Source organism: Alnus glutinosa, chromosome 7 (assembly GCF_958979055.1).
Source record: "Alnus glutinosa chromosome 7, dhAlnGlut1.1, whole genome shotgun sequence".
Classification (NCBI taxonomy): domain Eukaryota; kingdom Viridiplantae; phylum Streptophyta; class Magnoliopsida; order Fagales; family Betulaceae; genus Alnus; species Alnus glutinosa.
Genome location: NC_084892.1, coordinates 4,853,401 through 4,870,258, shown reverse-complemented (window position 1 = coordinate 4,870,258; position 16,858 = coordinate 4,853,401). Strand labels below are relative to the sequence as shown.

Below are 16,858 nucleotides of genomic sequence, written 5' to 3'. Positions count from 1 at the left end.
TAGCAGATACTTTATAAGAAGTTTTCTTCTCTAAATATAGGAAAATTTTGAAAAAAGTCACAAAAAATACTCACATTAGTTTTCTTATATTTTCCCTAAGAATAAAAAAATATATATATTTAATTGATACAAGGAAATATAAGGGAATCTATTGTGAAATGTTTTTTTTATAAGAAAGCAAAAAGTAATTTTGTTCCCTAAATTTAGGAAAAATGGTTGGATATTTGCTGCTAGTACTTTACACAAACTGATTGGGAGCCTAGCTTGACGAGGAGGAGGCTTGTGTGGAAGATAAGGAGTGGAGAGTAAAATGACGTGCGTTTGGGATTGTGATTTCGTAGACAATAAGTGTGATTTTAAACCAAATCGCATAACATAAATTATTTGAGAACTACGTTTTTAAAAATTACGATTTGAAAACGCAGAAAATCTGTTTTTTCAAATTGCAAGTAAGAAAGTACTTTTTTTCAAACAATCAAGCCACCTCAGCTATGCATCTCTTATCAATCGACACCTCACTCCACCGACTTTGGCATTCTTCTCTGAAGAAAACCCTGAAATCTCCAGATCGCCTCCTCCCTAGTCCCTACCCCTAGCTTCCAACCAACCTCCCTTGTAACAAATACTCGATGGAGGAAGCTAACGGTCATCTCGTCGTTCGATCAACTTGTGGTTCATCTCGCCTAGAAAATAAGAAAAGAAAATCCAATGGTTCATCATCCGTATGCCCATCTTTGATCAGGAGGCGAATCACGACCTTGATAGGTGGTATACCATGACGATTGCTGCTAAAGCGGTCGACGGTCTCTCAAGTTTTGAGACGAAATAAACCACAACAGAATTCTAGCTTTGCATTGCTAGGCTCCTTTTGCATTACTGTCTTGGTGGCCGAATCTTAAAAATTACGATTTTATGTGCGATTTGAAAACATAATTAAGTGTTTGGCAAAATTACAGTTTAACTTTTAAAATTGTGTTTTTTAGATCTCATTGCCTGCGATTTAATTTAAAATTGCATTTTTTGTCTACAAAATCACAATGTCAAAGCATCATAAAACAACAAATAAAGAGTTACTTGTAATCCGTAGACTCAAAACTAAGCTTCTCTATTTCAATAATATCACATGCTCTTAAATAGCAAATACTTTTACTTAAATATCGGGAAAGTAATTACATTGAGACTTGATCACGCCACTTAGCATTTCCTATTTAACAGTATGATTTGCCCTTTGCATATTTTTAATATGTAGCATTTTTTAAGTGTTTTGATACTTAAAAATGGTCAAAATTATGTAATTTGAGAATCTTAAGGATCGTAATCCCTTTTAAAATGGCTATGGCATGAAGATCAACAATCAATAATAGAAAATCAAGTCGGAAAGAACTTTCACACCACCAAATGAGTTCTTTCAAACCACCAAACCATTCATTGCAAACCACTTTTCTTTTTACACAATTTATCGAGCTAATACAACAACACCAAACTCCTAGAAAATAGTAATAAATAAGTGGGAAAAAAAAAAGATTTTATTAATTAATTAGCGATTCATGCTTAAAGAAATCTGCTGAGGAAACACCTCTCTTCTCGTTGGCAACAATGGATTCACCGTCAAAAGAAGACCAAAAAGAAAGTCCATCTACATATCCTGTGCGTTGCTTTGGTGTGCTCAAGGACCTTTCTTTTGCCTTGGTAGATTCTGTTGCACTCATGTAAGTTCGAAAAATAGGAGAATTTGGCATCAAACTATCATTACCAGCTGAATTCTGCTTCATATGACAGAAAGATCTCCTTGGAAATGACCACTTTGAATCCAGTAGTGTTTCTAGAGAATCTTGTTTTCCTTCATTTCGTGGCTTAATTTGTGTTCTTCCATACCTTTCAAAATTACATGGCGCCTCTTTGTTTAGCAACTGTTCTAGCCTGCAGCTCTTTCTTCCAAATTCCTTGTCCTCTACTGATTCTTCCAGCATTAATCGAGCATTTTCCCTCTCCTAAGAAACATATGCATGTCACAAAACGCGGATATAAGAAGAGGAAACTCGACGTTGTTTTCTATTTTAGAACAACGATAAACTCCAGATAGAATCAAAGTTTCAACTCAAAACCCCAGTTCTAATATCAAGTTAAATAGTCAGTTGTCCCGAAAATTAAACCGAAAGGAAATGGTGAATTTAGTTATAATTACCCTGTGTGAAAATGAATATTTCTTCATGCGCTCTCTTTTGATAATGGCATCTTGCTTTCTTAACCATATTGCTTCCATGTCTTCCTTCAAAAGTGTGCTGCGGTCCCAACTCCTCTGACTGTTGCATTCAGGCTGCCAATAACGAAATATTGAGTAAACCAAATAAGCAAACATATCAATAAACACCTACACAAATTTTGGTTTTTCAGCCACATTGAGTAATGATGTATTCATGAGGAGAAACCTCAAAAGTGAAGAAGTACACAGGAATTGGCTCTTTACCATGCAAACTGACTGAAGATCTTTGTCAAAATCATTCCCCTCTGCAAATGGTGCCACCTACTTTTTGGGGTTCAACAAATATTTCTGAAGGTTGGCTAACATCTATTAACACTTGCATGCCACTAATAAGTACCTATAAAAATAAAAGAAATTCTATATACCACACTTTTATTTCACTTTGTTGGATTTATTTTTTGTTTTTTCTCTCTTTTTGAAACAATAGTTGATTCAAGGGCTGATTGTCAATATGCAAAGTGGGATAAAAGTGATATAGCATTTTCTAAAAAAAATGTTTCTTAGGATCTTCTTTTGTAAAAACACATCCCCAACGACACAATATTGTCCGCTTTTGATTCTCCCGAATCAGACTTCCCAGAAAGTCACCCATCCTAGTACTACTCTCGCATAAGCACATCCTCATTCTTATACTCTGACGATGTGGGACGTCACATATTTGCAATATATAGAAGTTGGACAAAGAACTTAATTTGTGTCAAATTCATAAAGAAGTTATTCTCTTTCCCTTTTTTTTCTCGGGGAGGTTCATTGATAAACAATGACATAACAGAGCCAACAGGTTTCTTCTGAAAACAACTTAAAAAGGCAATATTAAACTTAAATTTGAATAATCTCACCATCATTGTTTCCTTTTCATCCAACTCCTCTTTGCCCCTGACAAACTCTTTCTTATAACAATGTTTGCTGCTTGCATCTGCAGTAGGGATGTTCTGTTCCTGGACCTCTGCCTGTCTTTCTGGAGTGGGTGGCAAACACTTTAATGTGATTGCTTGGCATCTCACGGCTCGCCCACGAGCTATGGCTTGAAGTCTCACCAGTCCCTTCAATGCTCTCAATGCTTTCCTCGCCTGTTGCACTCCCATTTGAAATTCAAGTTAGGCATGATGACCAATTCTTTTTCAGACATAGCCAATACATATGAAATCCTTCTTTCAATCAGCTTGTATAGAAAAATTTGTGTTGTTACCGTGCACAATAATGATGAATAATATGTAATCAAAAAGAGAGAGGAAGAGAAAATTAAGACAAAGATTTACATAGTTCGACAATATGCCTACGTCTATAGGAGTGCGTCTATATTTCACTATATGATTTAGGATTACAACATAACATATACTTATAAGAAAACTCTACTAGCATCTTGTATTACTCTCTATGCCTTAGAGAATATGATCCACTTATTCCAACACTTTGCCTGTCCAATCAGAATTTAGGTAAAAAAAATTGGTTGATGTGTCAGGAAAGCTTAAGATGACTTATTGTGACAAGAAAACTCTGTTTCTTAAGGTCTCGGATTGTTTAAATCTTCAAATTGGAGTCAGATTCCAAATACATTGTGGACGGCTTTCATCATCCTCAAGAAGCATTTGAACACATTGAAGTACTTGGAAATCTTTGAGTAATGTTATATATCACACAAACATTTCATAAATATCCCACAAATATTCAAATTTCAATGGAATGCAGAGATTTCTTAAGTCTGTTAGATTTTGGGAGAAAAGTAACATACAAACATAAAAGAGAATCACAAAAACACTTACCTTTGATCATTGTTGCTTTAACTACTTGAATTTGTAGAATGTTAAAACCCTCACACTATGTCTAAATGGGGAGTGATAGATAGAGTTTTTTGCCTATCTTTTTGCTCATGTTAAAGTTGTGACTGATAGAGAATCAAAGGCTTATTTATAGATAGACCAAGACCCTTACCCATAATCTAACGTCACTTCCCTCCATCAAGGGAAACAGCTTTTGATGAAATGAGACAACTTTTCACCTTAGTAGTTATCTGTATTTTTAATTACTCAAAAATTTTAGTTTAATAAAAACTCTTTTAATACAATATAATATATGTGACATGTGCGCCACTTCAAAACTCCTTGTTGGACATGTGTTCTAATAAAGTCTATATCCAAATAAAATTGTATGCAGAAGTTACTTAGGGAGAAAGATAAGCAAAGATTTCAAGGAACTCACCAGATGTGCCCGGTAAGCGCTTTGAATCTTAATGGCAGCCAAATTTCTAGCTCGCTTTGTGGAACGCTGGGAAGAGTGAGAAGCGCCGGTGAGCCGGACAACCTCGGCTGCAGCATGGGCGGCAGCCACTGCAACCTCGGCTGCAGCTGCTGTTGCAATGGCAACAGTCAAAGCGTGCTTTCTCTGCTCTTCTGTTGCCTCACTCAGTGTTTTCTGTGGTGCTATGAGTGCAGGGTACTGATTACATTTGAACTTTTGAAAAGACCATCTCAACTTCTTCCATTTCTGAAAATATAATGGTTAGAAAGATTACCAAAAAGAATTGCTTGAAATGATCATTTCGAAAAATGAAAATAGAAGGGTGTAATCAACCTTTTCTAGTTTCACTTTCGCCTCAGAAGTAAAGAGTCTCCCCACCCAACCAAACCAGCACTTGGTCTTTGCCATTGATTTGTAAGATCGTATTGACCAAATTCAATAACATCAGTCTATATTCTTCAACTAGACCCTACAAAAACAGAAACCTTTAACATTTGTTCTATACACAGAAGATTAAAAACAACCCAAGAAAATAAAAAGTAACCTTTTGGAGAACATCATCAAACAATTTTCTAGAGAAAACACACTGGGAACAAAACCAGTAACTCTGTTTATAACTACATTTCAGTTTGTCAAGCCCATTTGGCCTGACCAAATTTGGAAGTGCAAACATTTGATAGTGTGATTAGTGTCAATGCCACTAATATTCCTATTTCTCAGTTGACAATTATGCATGAAATCTAAAACAGTAACTCACTCATATCCTCAAAAGCACATGTATTGCTTAATGTAACCCAAGAAAAGAATCGCAAAGGTCAGTGTTTTACCAAACAAATGGAATGAAAGTACAATAATTTGAATATACAGCAGCTAAGAGAATCTTACCTTTTGCACCATCAAGAATCAGCTACAGAAGAGCACGATTTATTTAACTCTCTCCATGGTCTTGAAAACACATAATAACCACTGAAACTATCTTATTGATGCATAAACCCCAAGTGGGTTTTTCTATTGCTTTTGCTTAGTCTTTGTTTTCAAGACCAAATGATATATATATGATCAGGGAGTGAGAAGGGAAACAAGAACAATGCAGGGAAAGGGAAAAGCATCACTGCTTGGAGTAAGGTGTGAGGTGTAAGGTGGCTTTATGCAGATACTTTGTGAATTGTGATGGTTGGTGCATTCTGACTTAAGAGCAATTCTCTGTTCAACATCATGAGGGTCCCCTATGCCTCCCATTCTCTCTATTCCAACTGCCAATTTCACTACTGCCCCTGACCGGTTCAAAAGTCCGTTTTTTGTGATTTTACTAGAAAAATGGTGGTTAGGGATGAATTTGAGTCAGATTAAAATTATACCTATTTATTTCATCCAGATTTGGGTGAATTGGGTTGAGATTAAATTTTGCAGGTCAATTCCCAATTAGGAGATATGTATTGCAGGGTTGAGATTACATTCTAGGTCAATTCACAATTAGGAAGTATGTGTCACGTTTTTAATTGTCATGTTAAAGCTGAAAACATGGGATTTGATAGACTGATATACGTATCAAAATTATGATATGAAAACTGCAACTTTAAATGGCAAACCGTGATTTTATCAAACTCTTAACTACATTTTGAAATCGCTATTTTTTAAATCGCACGTTTTGAAACTGCAAATTCAAAACAGACTCTAACTTTCTCCATTCGTCCAAAAGCAACGTCGACATTAAACTTCTTACTCCCTATAAATGGTGTGAACATATTTCGAAATTTTCTTCATGGGGTGGTTTTGAAGACATTTGCTGCAATATTGCAGTAGAAAGTAGTCTTTGTTGCATGACATAATAAATTAATAATCAAGCCGAAACAGCTTCCTAAAGATCAGTCAAACTTAGCTGTGGATTAGATTAAGTATGTGATAAATATAATATATTGAAAAGCCATGGAAACTTTGGTCCCCTTCCCTTCATCAATTATCATTGGCCATGTGAACAGTTTTTGACTTGTCCAAGATAATTGAACTTTAGCTGCTCGTTACCTTTCCATTGTGGGCCAGCAAAATGAGAGCAAATGGCTTTTGAGCTGCTGAATGTCCCGAGACGAAGACATCAATGCAGAGAATTCTATATGTCTTCTTGTTTGGTGGGGAAGGGATTGGAACTTGCTTAACAAAATCAGCCTACCATGAGTTGTACTGTTAGGAAGAGATTAAAGTGCCTTTTCAGTTTCTAATGGCCCAAGCAGCAGAGAGCTCTTCTTTATTCTTTTTCTTTCTTTTCTTTTCTTTTCTTTTTTAATTAAGTGGAAATAATGGTAGCTTCAGCAATGGGGCAGCCTTCAAGCCCTCCTTTCCCTTGAATTGAACCTAAAATCTCTCTCTTTTAAAAAAGAAAGAGGTACCCTTCATTTATAAGCAAAGTGAAAATAAAAATTAGTCCTTCAAGTTTTTTTTGTAATTTCAATTTACTTCTCAGGTTTCCAAGTTCAATAATTAGATTCTTGAGTTCTATCACAACTTCAAATAGGCCCCTTTGTTAATCTGTCATTCAATTAATTAATGGTCTGTTACATCCAACCACTAAGTCAATGACATGTGGCTTGCATTTGACAAGTGATGCACCAAATGTACCTCTCACTTGACAAAACTATCCTAAATAAAAAAAGATAAACCATAAAATAAAATAACAAAATTTGAAAATAATAATAATAGAAGGGTAGTGATTGTGGTAGAAGACCTCTTCTCATAGAGGGGTGGCCGGCAACCCTATGAGGGACAACCACTTCACTAGATGAGCCCCCCTTGACTGATGATGGGCCACCACCCCTAATAGATTTGTGAGGGACGGTTTCTCCTCACCGTGGGTGGCCGCCCTTCACTTGTGATGGGTGGCTAGCCTCCCCTCATAGTCGTCACTCTTCTTTTATATTTTTTCTTTTCTTTTCTTTTCTTTTTTTGTTTTTATTTTTAAAATTTGTTTATTTAGAGTAAACTTGTAATTTAAGATTGATTTGCTTAGTGAAACGTATAGTTGAGACGCATAACGTTAGTCGTGAGCCACGTGTCATTAACGTAGTTCTATCATGGCACACTGTCAATTAATTGAAAGGCAAATTAACAGAGAGACCTATTTAAAATTGAGATAAAACCTAAAGACATAATTGTCGAAATTGGAAAAACAATGATTAAATTGAAATTACAAACCCTTAAGCAAAAGTGGTATTGATGTAATTGCAGAATTTTTGCTTAACCTGTTTAAATTACCATGAATTGTGTTGGCAATCAGTGATTTAAAAGAGGATTTGATCAATTATGTTGGTCAGGCTAGGAGAATTGGAAAGAAATCATGTTCCATACGATTCAGTCATAGACTCATAGCTAGGTCATAAAACCTAACTGGTTTATACATGAGATGTCCAAGATTAGAACCCTTTCTAATCTAGTAAATCTATTATATCAAGTCATTTAGACTGTACAACGTTTTCTAGTTATTGTTCTACTATGTTATTAAATAGGAAAAACTTCACTTATACTCCTTGGTCTTTTATCATTTTTTCAAAAATTTATTCAAACTTTAAAAAGTATCAATTTAAGGTATCTATTTTCAATTTTTTTTTTTTTAGTTTAAACCATCCGTTAGAATTTTCTGCTAAATCCTATCAAAATACCCACGTATTTATTTTTTTTTTTAAAAAAAAAAATTATACAAATTTTCAAAGATTTAGGCATGGGTATTTTTACAAATTCTGTTAAATTCTGAACAATATCTAAATCTTATCAATTTTTTTCCTTAAAAAATGAGGGGTATTTTCGAAATTTTGACTGAATTTAACAAAAAATTCTACTGAAAGGTTGAAATTTTAAAAAATAAAAAAATAAATGGAAGATGAATACCCTAAATTGTAACTTTTTAAGGTTTGTGTACCTTTTTGCAGAAGTAATGAAAAATCAGGATTACAAGTGAAGTTCTCCCTATTAAATATAATTGTTACTAATTTGGTTAAACCATTAACCCTTAAGATCCTAAAATTCATTCACACTTTCAAATTCGATGTTGACTGTAGCCCACTTTATCGACACTGACCCAATGGTAACCTTTTATCTTTTAACAGCTCTACTCATCTATCAGTATTCAATGACTCAACATTACGTTCATACATAATATCAATACATTTTAATCCAGCTTATGCTTTATAGGTTGTCTCATCCTTAATTTAAAACCGTGACGTGGAACCTGACTCTAATACTATTGATCTAAAAGCCCTAGGACTGTTGGGTATTGATTAGGTCATGTTTGTTTTGGCATAATATATATATATACATATATATATATTCCCTATTTTTGAGTTAAACAATCTTTGATGAAGCATAAAGTGACGAGAATCATCTATGCTTGATTTTTATATAAAGAAGCTTTTTTCTGAAAGAATATGGGGGAATCTAGGGGAACTTCTTTTCATCAATTGAATTTTAAACAAGCTGAGGGTCTAAGCATGCACATATTAAAATCAAATTGCATATGCTTGGTTTGATTACATTAAACCATAGGAGCAACTTGTCGTGACAAACAGGGATTTTATGGATTACCAAAGGGGGAAAAGAAGTATTTCATAGTAATTAATGCACCATCACTGTCACTATAATTACATGCACTGATGCACATCGCTGTTTGCCAATGTTAATGCATTAAATCCCTTGATTAATTAGATATTCATTAGAAAATTCTAGGGTTATTATGATGCTTGCTTCCATTCCTTTTATTAATTAGCTTTCCACCTTCTTTTATTAATCTTTATGTGTGGAGAGCAGTGGAGCCACGAAGCTTTGTTTTGAGAGCCATGATCGGTGCATTGCATAAAGATAAGTTTAAAATTTAGTAGAGAAATACATTTCCTATTAAATAATTATTTATCTTAAAAGCTTAAACAAGAGGCCAACGTCCGCCCTACAGGCCCCCTCTCGTTTCTTTGCTAGGCAATGGGGTTGGGGGCAGCGATGCATGACACCCAGGCAGACGTGCCGTTAGTCAGGTGGCTTCGGCCGCAACCTGCGTTCAAAGACTCGATGATTTGTGGGATTATGCAATTCACATCGAGAGCCAAAAAAATCCCTCATCGAGACTCTTGGTTTAAGAGAAGATGTCATCTCTGGCACGCACTCCGCTTATGAGGCAACCGGAGGCACTCTTTTGTTCAAGTGATCATCATGATAAGGTGTTGTGTCGACAGAGAGAAGGAAAAGAGGAAAAAAAATAATGTGGCCTCTCAAGTATTAAATACATATACAAAATTATTATATTCATTGATAGTACACACAATTTATACATAGGACTTAAGGACTCAAGACCACTCTACTGTGCACTACATTGTCCTCCATCCTTATCCAAGAATTAACAGAGAAGGGCTGCTGAGTGATTTCTAGAATTCTAGCTCCCCTAGGCCAGTCTCCATAGCCACCATAACCAGTATGCCTAGCAAAGCACAGCCAAAGCGTCTTGTAGGGGCAGCACCAGTCCAATCCATGGTTGTGCCCAACGAATATTGCCTGCCACAATGAAAAGAGAAACGACTCAACATGACCCCATTTATTTCCATCAATACAAATGCCAAAGATTCATTTAATTTATGGCTGTTAAATTACCAGTTATTCTAAAAATTTAAGCTGGTAAAAAATTGAATATTTAATTGAAATGTGGGGCGAATGATAGAAGGCTCAAACTCAAAATCTTCACTTTAATACTATATTAAATCACTACTTATCTCAAAAGATTAAACTGATAAGAAATAAAGAATTTAATTATTCAATCAATATTCTAACATTCAAGAACCTTAAGCACACATGTTACACATTTACTGTAATTCCAATTCACAGGATTTCTCAAGGCAAAACTGATCAGGATATATTAAACCTTCTTGCCAAAATATTAACATTTTTCCCATACTCTTTCATGCTTTGAAGAAAGATATAAACACAATAACCAAAATTCAGTTCATCCTAGACCACATTTTGATGATTTTGGTGTGACTCAAATGTCTTGGGTGCTGGAACTCATATTTAGCTGAAAGTGGATTGTCATGGAACTCAAAAATGATTAGTACCATCTAAATATAAACAAGAAGTTTAAGGGGAAGCAATGAACAACATGGTAAAAAGAATCGTAATGAGTGACCGGAAGATATACAACATGAAGAAATGTTCAAACAGTTTGGAAACAACTGAGAGTTGACAAAATAAAAAAATAAAATAAAATAAAAAAAGAATGCTCCATTGATAGCAGAGAAGTCATAGAAGATACAAATATTAGGTAATTCAATCGTAACATGCTAGAAGATTGCAATTTTTCATTCTTAAGTAACTCTTGTCCATCAAGTGAAGCAATGACAAAAAGAAAATGGTCATTCAGGGCCATAAAAGCCCAAGTACATAAATATCAAGCCAGGCATAAACTGTACAGCATATGATTCAAGAAATTTGCAGCTACCCATTTGATTTGGTAGTAATTATAAAATACAGCTGAAAATTGGGCGTTCAAGGTCAAAACTCGGCCCATTTCGACCAGGAGCGTCATGGATATGTATGCAGGTATGTGTATTTTTGTAACGAAAAATACTAAACCTACAATTCTTTTACAACTTGCTGAGCATGTGATCGGTGCCACATCAGCCACTAAAAAACAATTTTTAACACCCTTAAACCACATGCTGACACGTGTCAATAAGTTGTAAAAGAGTCAGGTCTAACATTACTCTTTTGCAACATAATGATATATAAGTATGTTCCTTTGTGTAGTTACAGAGAAAGCAGGCATCTCAGGCGAATGTATGTTATGTACGTACATAAATACAAATGAATATGGTTAAGTGTATAAGAATGCAGATCAGTGAACTTACCTTGACAGAAGGCCTTTTAGCCAGAAGTTTCATGATACCCATTTCTGCTTCTTGAGCAGCAACTCTTTCTTTGTTAATTAAGCCCACGCAAGGCTGACGTATTCCAAACCATGGAGCGACCTTCTTATATGCAGCACTTGGAATGTGCCAGAATATTAGCTCAGGCACCCTGTCAGATAACACTTAATTTGATGGACGAGAAAATGGAGGAAATAGATAAGATGAGAATAAAGAAATTCAGAGTATTCACTTTAGGTCTCTTATTGATGTACCTGAGAGAAGAAAACCCAAACCTCACCATAGTCAACTACAACTATTCACTTTCGCTTAAATCAAACAACATCCAAAGCAAGGTTCTAATTTTTCAAATAATTTTTTCCTTTCTTGGCAACCATTTAAATCAATGAACTAAAATTTAGATATTTAAAACTTGTTTCCAAAATATTCTGTCCTAAGCTAATTAATAAGTTGCAATGAAAGGTAGTTCAAAAAAAGAGTTGTATTTCCCTGTTCTTGTACCTTGAGTCAGGGTTGATCTCTTGAGATTTATGCTGGAACCATTCTGCTTGGGCGCTTGATATTACTTCTGGATAGGACCCACCACCAGAATCTAAGAAGTAGAGGTATACCACAGGTGACTTTGTATCATCAAATGATGAGACTTGGAGAACATAGTTGGATATACTTGGCCAGAGTTTTTTAGGACCATTTCTAGAATGAGAGAGTACATTATGGTCAATCTCGTGCTTCATCAACTCCAGACGATGTGTGCCTCTAAAGCTACATGCTTCTTCCCCTGCCAGACATAGGGCCTCATTAGAGAAGCTAAGATCAAAATCTTTAAATAAATATATCGTAAGGGGAGAATCATCTTTTATAGTATGTATTGGCAATATTGCATTAACATGATATATCATGTTAATATATATATATATATATATATATATATATATATATATATATATATATATATATATAATAAGGGGAGAATCATCTTTTATAGTAATATTGGCAATATTGCATTAACATGATAACGTTTTTTATATTAACTATTCTAGATTAGCAAGACTGCAGTGTTATGAACTTATGATCGCAGATAAATGCTATCTTCCAAGTAATTGAAGGGGAGCAATTATAGCACACTACTCACTTACTCAAAACAGAGGAGAGTTCCCCACACAAAAACAAAGAACCCTATTCAACACAGAATTCTTAAAAACCTCTTAGAAAACACACTATTTTTTACATTCCATAAGATAGCCTTCATTATGCTTTCTTCAAACTTTACTTGCCCTTCAAAAATTCTGCAAAGCCTGCCTTTGTTCGATAATATTCTTTCTTTCTTTCTCCCTTTTGTTTTCTCTTTTCAAACAAAAATATTAAAAAACACAAAATACTCAAAACTACTTTCATCTTTATATCAGAACACTTTTTCAAAAAAAAAAAAACACCCTCTAAAAAGCATTAACAAACTAGCCATAATATTTGTCATTACTGTTTACATGAACATGTCTATGACTATCCCAGCTTATATGGAAAAATATATTTTACGCCTCCCGGGGGGAGTTTCTGACTTTTGCAATGTTGCCTATTCATTAGCCATTTCCGTCTTCTCTAACAGAAAATGGCCCACATGCGACGCACGTGGATTTTTAATGGATGAAAAGTCTAAAATGCCCCCATCTTCCAAAAAAAATAAAATAGGGGGCCATTTGGGGGTGGCTACGAGCCTACGGCCACCCCCAAATTTATTTATTTATTAAGGAAAAATAACGGCATTTTGGACTTTTTACCTACTAGAAATTAATGTGCGACACACATGGGTCATTTTCCGACAAAAAAAAAGACGGAATGACTAACGGATGAGCAACATTGCAAAAGTCATAACCTTTGGGGCGATCCATCTGACACTTTTTTTAAACATCGGAGGCAAGATCGAAAAAGCATGTATATTTCGCAGGATTAAATGTATTTTCCCTTGTCTTATAATAGGTCACTACCAAACAAGCAGCTGTCTAAAACAGGGAGATCATAATCGGAAACACTGATAACCCATGGCTTGGTGCCAGGGATGACTAGTTGTCACCAGCTATAAAATCCATATTTCAAACTTCATGCTTACTTGAATATGTCGAGTTGGCCGGTGGACAAATAAGTTGAGGAATTCCAGGGGCTGAAAACCAATCCATTGGCCATTCAAATGCTGCATCGTCATGGTTTCCAAACACACTGGCCCATGGTATTCCCCTGGATTTTGCCGGAGAAATTGCCTGATCCCAATATAAGCTGGCATTTGCAATCGGTATATTGTTGGCCGTGATGACATCTCCAAGGTATATAACAAAATCTGCTCCACAATCAATTCATTAAAATTTTAAACCAAAAAAGAAACAAACAAACAAAATAAATGAATCAAATTATTAATTATAAAAAGATGCCATTTATCAAGCTGTGCACCCTTAAGGCTTGCTAGTTAAGTGCTTTGGGATTTTTTTTTTTTTTGCTTTTTATTAAAAAAAAAAAAGTTTTGGCATGATATAAAGATGAAAACTATTCTGATGTGGGATGAAATTTGATGAAAATGTGATTTGTTTCTGGATTTTTTTTGTTAATGTTTTTGTTTTGAGAAAGATAAACCAAAAAATATATATATATATTAACAAACAAACAACTTTAAACTTTTCAAATTGAAGTGACTTGAACAACCATTGGCCTAATGTATCGTCCGGGAGTATGTTTTTACAAAATTACAATTAAAAACGTATAAAAATATGCATTTTCAAATCGTATGCAATGTTTATATTTTTTAAAACGAATAATTTTAAAAAGTCAAATTAAATATTAAAATAATTATTTTTAAATTTTCAAATAGCAAAAAAGAACTTGTCAGGGTAGAAATCACAAGGCAGAAGTGCCAACATTTTATTTCAGCTGAATATCAAACAGTCCATAAAATTCAGACTAGAGGTCAAATTTAACCTTTAGCTTATGGAAAAAAATAAATTGGATATATATAAAAATATATACAATATAATTTTTTATTTATTTACCTTAGAAGTGTATGAATAACACTTTACACATAGGTCGTTGAACTGATATTGTTACCTGGAGTTTCATCGTCCAGTACAGTATCCATGACCTTTATAGAGTTCACGTCCTGGCGGGGTCCCCAGTTCGTCCACGCGTCCTCCCCAAAATGTAGGTCGGCGAAGAGAGCGATCTTGAACGGTGCATCCGGCCGCATTCGAAGGCAATTCTCCGACGTCTTTGGCAGGGCGAGCACTTGGTAATCAAATCCGAGGGTCAGGATGAGCTGGAAGTAGAGAGAGAAGCAAGCGATGCACAAGATCGACAGCTGAGTTGGGGAGCTCTCCATCATCGCAGAGCAGAGAGCGGTCGCAAGGATGGCTTCTTTGGCATCAACGAGGTGACGGTTTGGGTAAGCATCGATGACGGTTTTGGTGGGAAGGAGGATGAAATGACAGTCGCTCTCGCCACTATCTTGTTTGAGGTTAGTTGCTGCGGTGCCCCTATTTTTCAGCATATTTCTAATTAGCCCCCCATTGATTTTTCAATTTGCAATCTATCCCATAAAACATATGTATGTTAGAGAAATTCTAAAGGTTACTAAGAGATTCTGAGATTGGTACTAAGATGATGTGGAGCTTATTCATTGCCATTGGTATCCGTAATATTTCTTTTTATTAATTATTTTGATCATCTTCAATTAATAACATCCACATCATCTTAGTACTCATTCATTTCTTAGTAAAAAAATTTAGTACCTTTATCATTTCTCATATAATAATATTCAAGTTTTTATTCAACAAAAAATTGAGTCTACTGCATTGTGGTTTCTGTCTTTGTAAGAATACCCTGACTATGTGTAACACCCCCGACTCGTTAGGGCTAGGTTTGTTGACTAGTGCCTAATAGGTGCAAAAGAACAAAATGACTCCTAAAGCATGACGAATATCTATGCTATGTTTGTTAAAAGATTAATTTTATTTAGTAGGCTCTTGTATAACTGTCATACAATTAGATGATATGACAGTAAAAAGCAGCCCGTAGTTTTCATCCAGTTGTATGGCAGTTGTACAGAAGTATACTGAATTGCATTACTCGTGTTAAATTTTTTGGCTTTACTTGTTAAAATTTTGTTTTTTCTACTCAAAACAATAACATTAACAAACAATTCAAACACAAAACACACCTAAAAACAGAAAAATAATTTTCACCTTTATATCATATTGGAACTCATTTTCAAACCAAAGACAAAAAGCCCCCCCAAAACACATTAATAAACATACAAATTCTTCTTATTGTTGTTTTAGTTGGGCTGTAAATGACCACTTCTCTCAATTATTTCATTGTAGAATTTAAACTATGAAACTATCTATCCATTTGGACCATTTCCAACAATTGAAAGGCAACGTCATGAGAAATTAAGATAATGTAGGGTATAAAATGTAATGCTTGAAAAGGTAGAGGTGCAAATGAGAAATACACAAAAGTTTGAGAGCTTAATTGAAAAATTTATTGGTCGTTCACCCAACCCAGTAGATCCCAAGATTCCCAACATTATTGGAACGAGTATCTAGGTATATTCTTTGGCATACAGGTTCTCTTGTCTTTTTTTAGATTATAAGTTACTTGACTTACTTCTTTCCAAATTTATAATTGTTGTTAATTTGTACCTAGGTATATTCTGACGTTTACATATTTGTCCCTATATAATTGTTAATTTATAACAACGGTCAACTGTTGCTCACTAAAAAGAAATCAGGAATTCTGAGGGATTATTGTGTGCATGTAAGAGGTTTGGTGGCTTTTTGAATTGGTTTTGTTTTATAAAGCAAACGAGTAACGCTAATTACTTATCTCATGTCCTACTTTTATCTTATTGGGCTGATGTGGTAGTGTCCATCAATTCTTGGATTAGTCTTTATTAAAAATAAAAATTAAAGCTGATTAGCACTACTACATCAATCCAATGGTGTAAGAGTTTAATATGATATAAGTATTTAAAATCACTGTTTGAGACATGAGAGTTGATTTTCTTATAGAATGTTGGAGAAATAATCAGCTCCAAAGGCACGTGGGCCTAAGGTAGTATCGGGTCGGCCCGGCCAAATCATACCTAAGTACAAGACCATTCGTTATCTCCAAAAAGACGCATATTCCGAGTATATCAAGATAAGACTTTTATCCCATCAAATATGGGGTAAGGTACCTAATAGTATGGCATTAGCTGAAGAGAGTGTCCTATCCAGACTCTACTACCCAATTTGAATTCTATGAAGATAAGATTAAAGACTATATGATATAGGACTCAAACTCCTAATTAGATTATGCTCCAAGCACTCCAGTAATTTCATAACTGTGAACTGTGAGCCTATAAATAAGACTACTACGTTAGGTATTTTTTACAGGCAGATTCTCTAAGCTCTGAGATTATTGATACTTTTTAGAAAATAAATAGTTT

At 34.7% G+C, this 16,858-nt stretch overlaps 2 protein-coding genes across 2 annotated transcripts; both read right to left on the bottom strand.

The window, feature by feature from the left end:
* Positions 1-1,397: 1,397 nt before the first annotated feature.
* Positions 1,398-5,787, bottom strand: LOC133873966 (protein IQ-DOMAIN 12). The gene is made up of 6 exons (XM_062311779.1): positions 5,387-5,787; positions 4,835-4,970; positions 4,463-4,747; positions 3,103-3,333; positions 2,186-2,317; positions 1,398-1,991 (listed from the first exon to the last, which is right to left on the bottom strand). The coding sequence occupies exons 2-6, from the start codon at positions 4,907-4,909 to the stop codon at positions 1,530-1,532; spliced, it is 1,185 nt and encodes a 394-aa protein (XP_062167763.1). The 5' UTR covers positions 4,910-4,970; positions 5,387-5,787; the 3' UTR covers positions 1,398-1,529.
* Positions 5,788-9,718: 3,931 nt separating this feature from the next.
* LOC133874036 (probable inactive purple acid phosphatase 16) lies at positions 9,719-14,928 on the bottom strand. Its single transcript, XM_062311866.1, has 5 exons — positions 14,479-14,928; positions 13,496-13,720; positions 11,893-12,169; positions 11,374-11,542; positions 9,719-10,027 (listed from the first exon to the last, which is right to left on the bottom strand). The coding sequence occupies exons 1-5, from the start codon at positions 14,915-14,917 to the stop codon at positions 9,815-9,817; spliced, it is 1,323 nt and encodes a 440-aa protein (XP_062167850.1). The 5' UTR covers positions 14,918-14,928; the 3' UTR covers positions 9,719-9,814.
* Between the last annotated feature and the right edge of the window lie 1,930 nt (positions 14,929-16,858).

Coding starts and splice junctions, on each gene's coding strand:
- LOC133874036 (XM_062311866.1), bottom strand. CDS start 14,917: ATGCTGAAAAATAGGGGCACCGCAGCAACTAACCTCAAACAAGATAGT. Junction 13,721..14,478: donor ACTGGACGATGAAACTCCAG/GTAACAATATCA, acceptor ATTGTGGAGCAG/ATTTTGTTATATACCTTGGA. Junction 10,028..11,373: donor CTAAAAGGCCTTCTGTCAAG/GTAAGTTCACTG, acceptor TCATTGTGGCAG/GCAATATTCGTTGGGCACAA.
- LOC133873966 (XM_062311779.1), bottom strand. CDS start 4,909: ATGGCAAAGACCAAGTGCTGGTTTGGTTGGGTGGGGAGACTCTTTACT. Junction 3,334..4,462: donor GCGCTTACCGGGCACATCTG/GTGAGTTCCTTG, acceptor GGAGTGCAACAG/GCGAGGAAAGCATTGAGAGC. Junction 1,992..2,185: donor AATATTCATTTTCACACAGG/GTAATTATAACT, acceptor TATGTTTCTTAG/GAGAGGGAAAATGCTCGATT.